Here is a 15,616-nt window from a genome sequence, read left to right as displayed (position 1 = left end):
GTCTCTGTACTAACACCAAAGTAACCATATAGACTTTGTTTTACTCTGGCTGGGAGAAAATTGTGTCTTTTAGTTTTCTTTCAAAAGAAGCAGAAACTCTTCCAGTATGTTTGTTTGGTATTATCAGATTTGTTGTAATGGGTTCCATGTCTCTTTTTGGTATATGCTCAAATTCCAACAATGTTCTGTGTTGGAACAAAAAGGAATGGGAACAAAAAGGTTAATGACCCCTGTCATTGAGGCCATAAAAAACCTAATAGTGGAGCTACTGTTCACAATGACACAGTGAAGGCTCAGTGCACAGGCCTAATAACTTTGGCAGTATGTAAATCTTATATGCCCAGATCGTACTGCTGAGGGAAGAAATGTCAGTGGACAGCAGTTTTTGAATTTTTGCTCTTAAAGCATTTTGTAACATATTTATATTGAAACATTATTAATCTATTTAACTTACATTAACAAGCTGAAATCTTATGTTAAAAAGGAAACTACTGCTTTACTGCAGACCTACATTCATACAGTGCACAGTGCTGTATGGTGCCTTTTAGGCTGTTTGCTTTATGTATATATAAAGAGAACAGATTGCATCTTGTTTCAGAAAGGCCCCAGTTCCCTTTTTGAGCACATTACATGCTATATTTGAGAACAGATGACGTGACTTTATCAGACAGGCTTATTTGCACAGTACCAGGCTGGAAAATGAGGAATCCAAACAGGAGTGGTCTTTTGCACTATACAATAAAACATTTTTATTTTTCATTTTTTTATTTCCCAAACATTGACCATAGGTAGCACGACTAATTTGAACAGTAGCGCAACTGTTTTGCAGGGGGTTTTATCCCTGCTTAAGTAATGGTTTTCCCTAGAGTTATACATAATAAATGAAGATTAAATATTAATTGATAATGTTTTGCAATACTGTGCACGTTTGGTGGGAAAAGGGCTTCAGACTGAGTGACTGCAATCACTAATACCCACTTTAGCTGTAAGCATAACACTGATTGAAAGGGGGTATCACAGACAGCACTTAGCACGCTCCACAGTGTAGGCATTTGAAGCCTGACGAATCATATTTGTCTGCATGATGTGGCTTCCTATATTATATTAAATATTTTTTGCATACAGAATAGGCAATTATTATTATTGCATTGCATTGCATTGCATTAGATGCTTGTGCCCAAATAATTATGCGTTAGCCAAGCAAAGGCATGTCGGCTAGTCCATTTCGTTAGGCATGTTGACATGGTCAAGATGATCTGCTAAAGTTCAGCAGAGAATGTTATGAAAAATAGAAAATCCAGTGAGCAGCAGCCCAGAGAACTGACGTTGACTGACGTTGACTGGATTTAAATGTAAGCTCAGAACATGGACAGAGTGTGTCTTTTAACAATGAGTCAGGTTGGTGGTGTTGGTGTGGGGGATATTTTCTTGGCACACTTTGGGTCCCTTAGTACAAGCTTTGCATCATTTAAATGCCACTGCCCACCTGAGTCTCATAGCTGACCATGTCCATCCCTTTATGACTGTGTATCACAATCTTCTAATGGCTGCTTCCTGCAGGATAACACGTCATATCACAATACTTGAATCATCTCAAAGTGGTTTCTTGGAAATGGAAAATGGAAATTAGTTCACTGTATCCTAATGGCATCCACAGTCACCAGCTCTCAATCCTGCGGGGATATGTTGGAATGGGAGATTTGCATCATAGATGTGCAGCTGACACTATTATATCAATATGTATGAATCAAAATCTCTGAGAAATGTTTCCAATACCTTCCTGAATCTATGCCATGAAGATTTTAAACAGTTCAGAAGCCAAGAGGGGTCCAAACCAGTGCTAGTAAAGAGCACCAAATGATGTCTCTGTTGTATGCAGACTATTCTACTTTGGGTGTGTCTCTTTTTGTCTTACACAAAGCTAAGTTGATATTTTTTCACTCATTTGCCAATAGTATTTTTACACAATGGTTAAAAGAAAGGGAACGGTTCTGCTTTCAGTTACATACTACCGAGCAGTGTCTGGCATCAGGATTTGTCATTTCACTCAGTCAAAGTGATACCGGATATAGAGGGGGAAAGAGGAAAGCTCCAGGTCATAAGGACCACTTACTTTCTACTGCAAATAGAAATTAGCATTAGCTTCAAAGTCCTACTCAACTCATTAGTTTTAAACAGAGTAACTAACATATACCTGACAGTGTCCATCGCTTTATGACCACAGTGTACCCATCTTCTGATGGTTGCTTCCCGGAGGATAACGCTCCATGTCACAAAGTCCAAATCATGTCAAACTGGTTTCTTGATCATGACAATGAGTTCACTGTACTCAAATGACTCCCATTGTCACCAGATCTCAACCCAATAGAGCACATTTGGCATGTAGTGAAACAGGACATTTATGCCATCCTATTTCTGGTGCGCCTTTTGTCTCTTACACAAAGCTAAGTTGATATTATTACACTCATTTTTCAACGGAACTTTATTACATAGTAGGTGTCACCAGATCTCAGTCCAATAGAGCGCCTGCGGGTTGGGTGAAATGGGATTCAGAACATGAATGTGCACCAAACAAATCCGCAGCAACTGTGTGAAAGTTTCATGCGTCTTAGCAGCTCTGAAGGCAAACGTGGGTCCACACCTTTACTAAGATATGCCTAATAAAATGTCCAGTGAGTGTATAGTTACTATTTTATGAAATTAAATGATATTAATTAGCGCAAAGAAAAGGTTAAAAAAGTTGGTGATATTGCTGATGCATTCCTGTTAGCTGCATCGTTATTAGGTAGAGTAAAGGTTCTTCAATCGCCACTGAAGCTGGAATTTTTTACTGATTTTCTAACACAAAGAAAACTTCTTAAAAGACCCAGCGGACTAAACTTTTAGTAGTTATTGAAGGTCACGAACAGGGAGGGAAAAAAAGGAAAAAATGGTGGAACATCCGATTGTGACGTGAACCTGACGTAGTCCACATAGTAGAATGAATGAGGTGGCCGAAAGCAGCACGAGCGCTCTGACTCAGAAACACCCGGAGCTCTGGCCAACACGGCGATGCTGTGAACTCATTTCATTCTTCTTACACTAAGGAATATATTTATATTTTACAATATCGGAAAATAACATCAGCTAGAACAAGATAATGGCACGAGGAGAGGGCGCCGAGCAGTACGCGGCGACTTTACTGTCAGTCAAACCGCTCAAAGCGGACATCAAGACGGTGAAGGTAAGAGCAACATTTCACCGGCACGTTTGATTTTTAAGAGGGGTGTTAAAATGAACAGGATTTATGTGCCCACCGCGCCCACTTAAAAAAAAAAAAAATCAGGTGCGTTAAAGGCCGCCTAAATTTAAAGTAGCGTTTGATAAAATGCGGTCGTTACTTCCTTTCTTCCCAAAAACCTCACACCCTGCCTTGTTCTGTGCCCTTTCCTGCCCTCAAGGTTTGAATTTCGCCCGGTCCACGTTTATCTGTCCTCCAGCTCTCGTGATGCTGGCATACCGGTTTTAAAGGGACCAAACACCTTAACTGAAGTCGGCGTTTTCTCTCTGTCACATTCAAAAATAGCAACACAGTGCTGGCAGATGTGGAGAAACGTGGCGTGATCCTGTTTTTAGAGCCACGACTTCTGAGCCTTATTTGGTTTAAGTGGCTGAAATTAAGTCCCTATATTTAACGATTAACGCTTTAAATTTCCCCCCCAAAATGGTTTAATAGCTTCCATATCGTTCAACAGTGGCGGTATCTTTGCACAAGAAAATACACGGCAGGTTGCATTTCAAGCATCAGTATCTTCTCTGTGATCATTTACATTAATGTGATATAGATTTGAAGTTTAAGAAAACTCCTGTGAAACATTAGCCCCAAAGCTGCTCATCTTTAGTAACCTTGATGTGCATTTAAATTCATTGTCTTTCGGTTTTTAGACTGCTGATGAAAAATTAGCGATGTATATGGCACCATGGTTCAAACTGTAAATTATACTGGCGGTTTTCTTTGAATCCAAAGGCACTGGTTTTCAGTCCAGTCCTCTTGTACTCTGGGAAAGGCTGTGGAGATCTTTCTTTAAACCACATTAAAGGTTATGCAGGCTGCTGGTCTTTATTTAGCATCAGTATTATTTTTAGTCTTGCATCACTGTAATTCCAGACATGCACTCTGTGGAACGTGACCACAGAGAGAATATTGTGTGTGCCTGTTGATAAAGTTGCAATTTGCGTCCTTCGAGAGGTGATTCTGCTTCTGTGTCTGTGATGGTTGTAAATCAGGGTGTGTAATCCCCCCTTTGCTGACATCACAACGCTTGAGAAAGGGTATTGGCTACCGCTGATAGGCTCTAGTCTGTCTGGAGGCTGTTGGCTACTCAGCATAAAATGTCACACTACCTCTAACATACCATTGCTGGAGCCAATGACTGTGCTGGGGTGATGTAGTGATGTGGTTTCACCGAGCATGAACTACAGTAACCTCATAGTTCCGTGTTGCAACACAAAGTTTGATACAGTGATGGGTGGAGGGATTTGAATCAGAGGGATGAATTAAAGACTGAAGGCAGAAATGGAGCCAATGATAACGTGTTAACCCACTGTCTACATAATTACACCTTAATTTATAGCTTCCCAGTGGAATTAGAGTTTACCCATGTTTAATGTCTGATGCACTAACATCACTGCATTTCCCCTCTGTCCTCCCGTGTTCTTCTCTTCCAGCTGAAGACCCAGAGAAATCGTCTGTCTGTGTTCAGTAAACTGTGCTATGCCTTTGGCGGGGCTCCCTACCAGATCACAGGCACCGCTCTTGGCTTCTTCCTCCAAATCTACTTGCTCGATGTGGCACAGGTAATTGCCAAGCGCTGGGCAAAAAAAACATAAGGTTAAAATCACACACTTCTGTCTCCTTTATAAAGCTGCACCAACTGTGAAGATTCTGGGCTGATGCCAGTATTTAAAATAAAAAATTTTTTAAACATTTGTGTGATGAAAACTGAGTGAACTTCATTTCTTAAAAAAGTTCTTCATCACAACATTTATTTAATATTAAAAATCAATGCGACACAGCAGCTAAATGTCACACACTGACATCAATAAATTTCAGTTGTTTGCAGAACACACACAGGTTACAAACGCAGGGGTGTGTGTGTGTGTGTGTGTGTGTGTGTGTGTGTGTGTGTGTGTGTGTGTGTGTGTGTGTGTGTGTGTGTGTGTGTGTGTGTGTGTGTGTGTGTGTGTGTGCTCTTCTCAGCCTCATATCAGCTAAACTGTCTCCGGTCAAGTGTATTAACCTGGACTCCCCCCTGTTTGCTTTGTTACCAAATTACCAAATTAGACTTTTTCCTGCTGTACGCAGTAGGAACTGAAAAAGGCCATTCAGCTCAGAGGATGAGATCATTAGAGGGGCTTTGAATGCTGCTTTGTTATAAAAGAAGTGACAGTGTTGTGTATTTTAATTCTGTTGTACTCTCAGCAGCTACTGAGTCTGCTGTCACAGCTCTTTTGAGCCACTCTCCAGAAGAGCGATATGAGGTAGTCCTTGGCATCCTCACTGTTTTGGTCTCAAAGCTAACACGCTTTTTTTTTTTTTTTCCTTCTTCCCCTCTAGCTGGACCCCTTCTATGCCTCCATCATCCTGTTTGTGGGAAGGGCCTGGGATGCGATCACAGACCCTACAGTGGGTTTCCTGGTGAGCCGGAGTAGATCCACCCGCATCGGCCGCATGATGCCCTGGTAGGTATCTGTATGTTGAATGATAATAAGATAATGCTGCGATTTTAGTAAGGGGCAGGGCAAATGCTCTGGCAACAACAGGAAAAAAAAAAAAAAAGCAGCTCAGGATCAGTAGCCATGGCAACAAGTTTGAAGAAGCAACTAAGGAGGAATAAATGGTAAGAGTGCAATAATGCAGTCTAAATATGTATCATTTAAATTGCAAGTATCAGACATTCCTACCAAATGCAGGCTGAAGCACCCACTGAAACCAGCCAGCTGAAGAGTAGGAGCAGGGCTACCATCGTCAGCTGCGGTCCTAGTTTGGATCGAGCCTTGAGACGAGATCCTTTTAGGGAAGCAGTTATAGGACTGATACAGTAGCAAGCAGGACAGCTAGTCAGCCAATAGGGAAAATAAAAGATGGGCCTGGGCTAGCTGGTTAACATCAACTGAGCTTTAAGAGTGAGGGAGTCAGACAGGAAAAAAACTAAAATGAGCTGCAAGATATTCTTAAGTGACTTATGTGAATCACAGGGATGGATCAGGTCATAACAGTGGTTGTGAGAATTATTATTAGTGTAAGTCTTCTTGCTGACAAAGACTTTAACCAGGGTTTCAAAAAGTCCGGCTTACTTGACATTAACTCTGAGCGCATGTCTCCCCGGACTACACTGAGTTTGACAGGCCTGTAGGTGAGTGACACTTGGCTCGGTAAGAAATTTGTTGCAGCAGCTGGAAGAGTTTCTCTTCCTGCAACCTTGCAAGTACAAAAGGTCCTTGTAGCTGAACACACGCTGTACTTTTCCTTCCCTGTAAAACATTTGCAAAACTCAAATAGATGAAAATGCCTGAAACCATTTTTGCATTCTTAACAAACCAGTTTAGTTACCAGCATCGTCTCCCATGCTTTAGTTGTTGCACTGCTGCTTATGTTTCAGTCTAGATATGTCTTTGCTATCTGCTGTGTGTTTGGTTCACTGTGACATAGCTGGCAACTTATCAAGGGTATCCCTGCCTAAAGAAGGGCGACCTTTACTTTCTTCTCACAGTGAAACATGGTGCAGCTTTTTTGGCAATGTCAGAACCGTATCTGGTTACAAAAATCTCTCGAGGCCATGATATAATCTGCAGAGGAGCAGAGCTAAATATTTTTACAAGCTTTTTTTTCCCCCTCACATGATACCTCAGCCATATCTGGAGTGTAGTGACTGAAAAAGCCAGCTGTGCATGAGCTGTAATGTTGTAGCTGGGAGGAAGTGAGGGGGAGGGGGAAGTTACTGGCTTAAGCTGTGATTGGTCCAACCCACAACACACCATCAGCTTCAAACCAATATGGGTGTGTTCTCCTTTGTGTGAGTATGATTTCCCGGAGTGTACAAGTGTAAAGAGGTTACTTCAGGTCAAAAAGCATGCTGGGTTAAAATAATGAGGCTACTTTAAAGAAAAATAGCAACATGTACATAAAAGGGACATCCTCCAGATAAAAATACAGAGATTTGTTAGGTTCTTACTTCTTTTTTCTGTCTGTACTGGAAATGTTGTACATAAAGAGGCAGGCAGCCAGACTGGCAGGAGGCTACATTTCTCATTTTACTTATTATCTTTGCTCAATGAGTTTTTTTTAGAAGTAGATTTTGTTTCTTTTAGAAAGAGGGGAAAAAAAGAGTGTGATCATGTGTCTGTGACTTTCACTGCTGTGCCAGTGAACCAGCAACCTGTCCTCAGTGAGCGAAAATGGAAATTATTAGTACTCATTAACCTAAATTCGTTCGGATGTTAAAAGGTATCAGGAGTTTTCTTATTTTCCATGTGAGTCACATGGGTGAAAGGGGAGCAAGGGGATTTCATATGACCATGTGTGAATGTCACGTTAGTGTTCTGGAGCTTGGGAAGAGTCAGGTTTTAACTCTCATGTGTGACGGCTCAGAAACAAGCCTGAGGAAGAAATAGCTGTTTAAATATATGCGACCATTTGACAAAATGTTTCATGATTATGCAGTCAGGTGCAACCCTGTAAGCCTTCACCTCCCTGTTTGGCCTCTAAAAGGTCACATTTTATTCACATGTGAATAAAAGCTGCAGTTTTCCTCAAATTATGTGATTACTTTCAGCAAGAAAAATGTAGTTTCCTTTTAGCCCCCAAAAACTGCCTTGTAATGGTTGTCTTAACAAGTAAAACTGTTTGATTTCCCCATTTAAAAACTGAGGCTTTAACTGCACAGTCTGTAGTAACGCTGGTTTCTGTGACTGAGGTCAGGTAGAGGGCATAGCGGAAGAGAAGGATGCTGAGGCCGAGTGGGGTGAGAATGATGTGGGTCCAAGCAGCTATCGCCTCCTTGTGCAGCGCTGGCTGAGCCGTTTCTCCACACACAACATCTAACAAGGCAGGATTAGGGGGATTATTCACAAAGCATAAAAGAAAGAGTTGAAAAGAACTGACTGCAAGGGAGGGACATAAAAAGGAGGGGTTGAGCTACAGTAACAGTGGAGAAAATTCATTAGACACACCCTTAAAGCAGCAGAGTTAAACAGTGGGTTTTATGTGTTTGCCTTAAATACAAAAGAAAATAAAACAAAGATAAGAAGGAAATTCTCAGTCTTTTAACAACCTGTGTCCACTCATCTCTTCTCAGGATCATTTTCTCCACCCCGTTTGCAGTGCTCACTTACCTCCTGATCTGGTACGTGCCTCCGTTTGAAGAGGGGAAGGTCATTTGGTATCTGGTCTTTTACTGCCTTTTCCAGTCAATGCAGACGGTTAGTACCACATGTTGATACCGTGTTTTTTTTTTTTTTCTTTTTTCTTCATTTGCTTTTTGTCCACTGACGTGCACTCGTCTAATGTTGCGGTCTCATACATTTGCAGTGCTTCCATGTGCCATATTCAGCCCTCACCATGTTCATCAGCAGGGACCAGAAAGAGCGAGACTCTGCGACAGCCTACAGTACGACATCACCCTGTGCAAATAAACTGATTTCACTGGTGTTTTGTTATTAGTGTGCTGACCGTCAGTTCTTGTGTTTGCTCTCAGGGATGATGGTGGAGGTGCTGGGCACAGTGCTGGGCACTGCAATCCAGGGGCAGATAATAGGTGGCAATTCCAATTGTCCCACTGAGTCTGATGCGCCTTACAGCACAAACTCATCCAGTGTCAACACCACTATAGTCTCACTGGATCAGACGGTGAGTCTATTGATGTTTTTTTTTTTTTTTTTGTACTGTGTCAAATAAAAGATGATTATTTTTGGTCCAAGCTAAGGGTCGTGTATTTTTTTGTCCTCAGAAACAAGCTTACTTGGTTGCTTCAGGGGTCATATGCATCATCTATGTCCTGTGTGCTGCAATCTTGTTTTTTGGTGTGAAGGAGCAAAAAGGTATGAATCCTTTCCAACATTTAAAGCAAGATAATGAGTCAATTTGGCTTCAAGACAGACTTGAATCATGAATCTGACAACTTGACATGTGAATTGATGTAAAAAAAGAAAAAACAATTCTGACTCAGTTTGTGTCCAGTTTAATCATGCGCATGCAAAACTGTATATTAGTAACAGTGACAGGAGTAATTCTTTAACTGTTAAACTTTTCTTAGCGCCTCTGGTCAGTTCCTCTTGGCCTTCTCAATCTGTGTTCAAAAAGATAAAGATGTGGTGGCCAGATTGTAGCAAGTGCTGCAAAATACCCACTAGAAAAATACCACATTGTCTCACCACAAAAGCTTGTGTGTGTTGTATTCTTAGATGCAGATTTTCAGCTGTCTCATTTGTTGTCTTCTCCTTTATGTTGGATTCTAGAAACCGGGCGGGACAAGTCGGAGCCACTCACCTTTGCTCAGGGCCTGCGGTTGGTCATGTGTCACGGGCCGTATATCAAACTGGTCATCGGCTTCCTCTTCACCTCTCTTGCTTTCATGGTAACGCTACATTTGATTTATGCATTTTTTTTAATTTATTTTTTTGTGAATTTTCAGAGGTCACATTGACAGGATTTTTTTTTTATTACAGTAATTTGGTTTATAATTGCTTCTGTCTTTTACAGCTGCTGGAGGGAAACTTTGCACTTTTTATCACCTACGCTCTCGGCCACAGGAAGGACTTTCAGAATATCCTTCTTGTCATCATGGTGAGTGTTTGTATTTTTACTACGAGTGCTCTTCTCGTAAAAACCCTCATCAGGGTAGGTTTAGAGTACATCAACACCACGTCTGCAGACAAATCTTGCTGCTTGCTGTAAACTGTTTAGGGGATATTTCAGTTTCTAGTCTTAGGCGCTTCCTCACGTGATGAAGAAGCATGCTACGGAGGCCTGAGAGGGCAGATTTCAGGATGAGAGGAGGTGTCGTACTGTTGGGAATCGGTCTCCCACTCGCTCACTCTCTGAGTTATGCTCGATCAAGGGCACAGAATGGAGCTTTTGTTGCCCTGGCAACCCTTCACTGACACCATGGGAACAGCCACCATTGTTAACGCCCTCCTCTCACTGCTTTCTGCTCTGCTGCATTTTTCTATGATTAGGAGTGGGAAATACTTGGACACCGTGTATCACATTTGGAGAGTTTAGAGCAGAGAGTCAAAGTCTGAGAATTCGTGGGCTTCTGGCCTTTCATCTACTGCTTGTTTTTGTTTGGTAATTTAACGCTGGTTGACCAGTTTTGGCCTAGAGGTCAAAGGTTTTCTGCGCCCCTGCAGGGTTTGGTTAAAAGCCAATGAAAGCTTATCGTGACCTTATCCCCTGACCTCCTCTGGTGGTCATTTTAATTTTTCCACTTACCACATTTCCCACAGTCCTCAGTGAAGCCCAGTTAGTAGTATGAATAGTTTCTGTAGAAAATATTTTCCTATTTTGTAATTTTTTGTTTATGAATTTCATTTGATTTATTTAAAATATCACAAATTACATAATTGATCATCCAAGAAAGTCCATCATACAGAGTTAGAGTTAGTCTGCATTATCTAAATTCCTAACTTTCCAACTAGTGTTTGGATTCAACTCATTTTAATGTATAAAACACAGGATAGGAAAACTTGGAGCACTAGATGGTGCCTCAATATGGGAGATTAGAAGAGATCTGGAAGTTAACGCTAACAAGCTTGGCTAGCAAGTTACATATAGTGTATAGATTGTATTTATGAATCTAACAGATAAGTATTAATTGATGTATAAAAAAATAAAATCTGTCCACCCACCATGAAGGGGGAAACTAGGTGTTTAATTTGTACCATTCTGTAAACATGTTTATTTCTGCTGTAAAGTTGGGCTTTTAAGAGGCTTTTGGAATCAGCCTCATGTGGCTACTAAAGGAACTGCAGTTTTTGGCATTTTATTTCTGGCTTCATTTTTTTACTCCCAGACATTTCTACTGTGTCCCCGATGATTATGTAAGCAGACATTGTTTTTCTCCATTTGCATCAGAACTGCATATTTCACATAGTAACAAGTTGCAAAAATATTCACTTGTATAAAAAAATGCAGAGAACAAGATATGACTGACGCCAAGTAGATACCAGCTATAATTTCCGCAACGATAAGTCTCAAGGTTTCCTCACACACTGGAAAAGTCCAGTTGGTTTGGCAATTTGTTTGCAACAAGGTCTGTGTGTGCAGATTAAATTCTGATTAAAAAGAAACAATGTGGTTAACAGTTTAGTATGTTGTCCAACAATGCCGTTGCTACAAGTCTGCTATGCATAGTCTACTTTGTGTTCTGTGTTTTGTTTTTTGGGGACAAAGTGAATGAAACATATTTGCAAGCACAGCAGGAAAAAAAGCCCATATGTTAAATTAATTTTTTTTTAAATTGCCCCTTGGTTGATAAACACGCTTCAGCTACATGATATTGATGAAAGAAAATTCTACAGTCATGGCTTAGTCATCATTTAACTCAGAGTATATGTTCTTTTCGTGCTCTCTTCTGAGCTTGTATAACTAAATTCTTTATCATTATTTCTTCAGCTCTCTGGGGCTCTAACCATCCCTTGGTGGCAGTGGTTTCTAACCCGGTTCGGGAAAAAGAAAGCAGCTTACTTTGGCATCTCGGTGAGTAGCAGATGTTATGGAGTGTAGATGAGTGAAGCTATAGCTCACTCTATGCTCTATTTGGACTCATTCAGTCTGCAAGATAAAAAAAAAAAAAAAAGTCTTCAATAAATCTTGATCGTAAACTTTATTTGTTTGATTTTTTTATGAGACCTCTGACGTCTTTCTCCCTCTCGCTACAGTGGGCAGTGCCCTTCATGATCCTGATCGTCTCTGTCAAAAGCAACCTGATCGTTTCTTACTTGGTCTCAGTGGCAGCAGGTGTGAGTGTAGCAGCAGCCTTCCTCCTGCCCTGGTAAGCACAAGTTTATCCACAGAAATCATCCTTGGATCCTTTTGCGGATGTGGGTTTTCTTTTGTGTTGTTGAGCTTCTGTCTGGATGTTTGATCTTTCAGGTCGATGCTTCCTGATGTAGTGGATGACTTCAAAGTTCAAAATCCAGACATCCGCGGTCATGAAGCCCTCTTCTACTCCTTCTATGTGTTCTTTATCAAGTTTGCCTCTGGAGTCTCCCTGGGTATCTCTACCCTCAGTTTGAAGTAAGTTTACTGACCTGATTTTTAATCGGTGTTTCAATCATATTAATGTTTTCATCCTTAAAACTAAGGAGCTTATCATTCCAGTAGTCCTGGGGACAACAATACTTAATTCTTCAGCTGACCATATTGCTCAATTTTTCTCCCCCTGTGTACATTTTTTCACAGATTTGCCGGCTATGTGACCGGGGAGTGCTCACAACCCGAGGCGGTCAGTATGACCCTGAAGGTGCTGGTCTCTCCCGTGCCTGTGGTTCTTATTGCCGTGGGACTCTTGATACTGAAGACTTACCCCATAGATGAGGAAAGGAGGCAAGGCAACCGAAAACTACTGCAGGCAATGTTGTAAGTGAGGAGTGAAAAACACACACAATTTACCATTGATCCTTCTTCTGTGTCCCATCAGGATCTGTGCATTGTATGAAAACTTGAACTGTTAACCAGTTTTAGCCCACTCTGCTTCTGTGTTTGTGACTCTGGCTGTTCTCCTCTCCTTTTAAACAGCGACTCTGAAACGGATTCTGAATCTGAACCCTCAGATCATGGGAGCAGCGTCTAGAGGCTGAGCCAGCCACCTCTGCTGCTTTACATGTTTGCACAGGCTGTGAAGAGACCACCTGGACTAACAGGGGAGGGACCACAAACCACCCACTGCTGACTAGTGATCCTCATCATGTCTGCGGGTTCCTCCGCAGTGACTTGCACAGGTTTACGTCACCCTCTAGTGTCCACACTGAGTATTTTTTTTTTTTCCATCCAGCTGTGTCCCAGTGAACAGGTTAATGAAAACTCCAGAGAATACACAAGATCCAAATCTGCATAGTGTAGGATTGTTATGTTATGCCGACCTCCCAGGTTAGATTCTGTTACTTATATTTTTTTTTTTTTTGTTTGTTTTGTTTTGTTGAGATTTTCTTTCATCATTTAGCTTAAATGCCACATAGAGATCTCTCTGTATTATAATCTACAGCGACAGCTGAAAATAAATCAAACCACTTCTTTGTTCAAACAAAGCTCACACACATTTTGGTTAGCATTTGGCAGCTTTTCATAAACGATCGACAAAGCCTCTTGGGAGCTCTAGTCTTGGTTTCCAAAGATGTTTGACTTTATTGTTTACTGAGACGTTCCTATTTATAGCCTTCCGTTTTGTCACTCCTCCCATGTGATTGCACTACATCATGAAAGCTTTGTGAGAAAGTGTGCTTAGCAGTACCGTTTGCAAGGTATTAACGTGCTGGTTTACACTATGAGACCATCACTCGTACACACTGTTACATTTTGATGTTTTGATGACGTGTCTTAGCTGTTTTCCACTCAGAGTGTCCTCTGAAAGAAATGTACAGTATCAGCCCTTATTATGAAGGGTGTGCCAGCACTATTCCAGTAAATGGAGTTGTATGGAGATTTGCTACACTCTCTCCTTTTTGTTGTTTGTTTGTTTTCATATAGCACATTTCAAAAAGTGTACTTGAATTTTCTAAAGGAGAAACGGCAGTACAACATGATGTACTTGTATATAGGTTATGTGAATCATTGCCTTACAAACACATGTCTTACAACTGGTTTCAGATATCTCTGATTTTCTGAACTCAAATTATTTTTATGCCGATCTCCGTCGGGTTTAATAGACTTTTTTGAAGTGCTTATAAAGCAAAGTCAACTGTTCTGGGAGTTCTTTTTTATTTACCATGTGACATCCCAAAATCAAAAATGTGTTATTTAACTATTTATGGAAACTACCTAAGGGACTATAATTTTCTTATGCAGGCATGTGTTTAAGAATAATTTATTACCAATGGCTGAATGACTTGAGTCTTGTGGAAGGAAAAAAAATGTAAATGTTGGCTTTGTTTGTTTTTTCCTTTTGTCTTAGAAAAGTAAAAGTTGCAGTCATGTGACTGATTTAAAAGAATACAATAAAAAAAAACAGCAGCTCTATAGCAGATGCTTTCATTAACTAATATGCAGATGACTTGATTTCACCTCAAATGATGCTATGAAAAAGGAACCGTTTTCATTTGGGGCCTTCAAAACTGCACTGAATCAGCAGAATAGAGTAGATTACATCTGCCCTCTGTATTTATATATGCTGCTGTATGTGTATATGTGTAAATACTTTTTCCAACTATGTTTATGAAGAGCAATGTATATAAACCACTGAGGAGTCAAATCGTGTTCATATTTTTGATTTTAAACCTGTGAATAAACTTTGTCAAAGCAGAGGAAAAAACAGTTTTGGTTTCTTTGAAGCATCCTTATAACACTTTGTTATACATTAAACCAGTTAGATGTAAGCCATGCATTAACATTAAGGTAGTGTAAGTTGGTATAAAACAACTTCCTTCAGTGAGAGAGTCATTTATTAATTCATTTGTTTGGGGGGGGATTTTCTAAAAAAAAACACCATAAATTTCACACTTTTTTTTTTTACCTTGAGGTTAGTTTGAGTCAATCGCTCTTTTTTTTAATGATTAACTTTTCTTTTTTTTTACATAAGAAATATGAGTAAAAATCAGTAAAACTACCACTGATTTCTTTTAGGGGCTTAAATCGACCTAATATAGTTCTATTCTATTCAATTCAATTCAATTCAATTTTATTTATATAGCGCCAAATCACAACAAAAGTCGCCTCAAGGCGCTTTATATTGTACAGTAGATAGCACAATAATAAATACAGAGAAAAACCCAACAATCATATGACCCCCTATGAGCAAGCACTTTGGCGACAGTGGGAAGGAAAAACTCCCTTTTAACAGGAAGAAACCTCCGGCAGAACCAGGCTCAGGGAGGGGCGGGGCCATCTGCGGCAACGGGCTGGGGAGAGAGAAGGAAGACAGGATAAAAGACATGCTGTGGAAGAGAGACAGAGATTAATAACAGATATGATTCGATGCAGAGAGGTCTATTAGCACATAGTGAGTGAGAAAGGTGACTGGAAGGGAAAAACTCAATGCATCATGGGAATCCCCGGCAGCCTACGTCTATTGCAGCATAACTAAGGGAGGATTCAGGGTCACCTGGTCCAGCCCTAACTATATGCTTTAGCAAAAAGGAAAGTTTTAAGCCTAATCTTGAAAGTAGAGATAGTGTCTGTCTCCCGAATCCAAACTGGAAGTTGGTTCCACAGAAGAGGGGCCTGAAAACTGAAGGCTCTCCCTCCCATTCTACTTTTAAATACTCTAGGAACAACAAGTAGGCCTGCAGTGTGAGAGCGAAGTGCTCTAATGGGGTCATATGGTACTACAAGGTCATTAAGATAAGATGGGGCCTGATTATTTAAGACCTTGTATGTGAGGAGCAGGATTTTGAATTCAATTCTGGATTTAACAGGAAGCCA

General features: G+C 40.5%; 1 protein-coding gene across 1 annotated transcript; it reads left to right on the top strand.

Annotated features, from left to right (window-relative positions):
- Positions 1 to 2,924: 2,924 nt before the first annotated feature.
- LOC116322379 (sodium-dependent lysophosphatidylcholine symporter 1-B-like) lies at positions 2,925 to 14,507 on the top strand. Its single transcript, XM_039603835.1, has 14 exons — positions 2,925 to 3,223; positions 4,708 to 4,836; positions 5,597 to 5,721; positions 8,337 to 8,460; positions 8,570 to 8,648; positions 8,736 to 8,887; positions 8,988 to 9,078; positions 9,496 to 9,614; positions 9,740 to 9,823; positions 11,654 to 11,737; positions 11,920 to 12,032; positions 12,134 to 12,277; positions 12,443 to 12,619; positions 12,779 to 14,507. The coding sequence occupies exons 1-14, from the start codon at positions 3,140 to 3,142 to the stop codon at positions 12,831 to 12,833; spliced, it is 1,560 nt and encodes a 519-aa protein (XP_039459769.1). The 5' UTR covers positions 2,925 to 3,139; the 3' UTR covers positions 12,834 to 14,507.
- Positions 14,508 to 15,616: the final 1,109 nt, after the last annotated feature.

Source organism: Oreochromis aureus, linkage group 19 (assembly GCF_013358895.1).
Source record: "Oreochromis aureus strain Israel breed Guangdong linkage group 19, ZZ_aureus, whole genome shotgun sequence".
NCBI classification, from domain to species: domain Eukaryota; kingdom Metazoa; phylum Chordata; class Actinopteri; order Cichliformes; family Cichlidae; genus Oreochromis; species Oreochromis aureus.
Note: the sequence above shows the minus strand (reverse complement) of the source record. Positions and strands in the feature narration are given on the sequence as shown.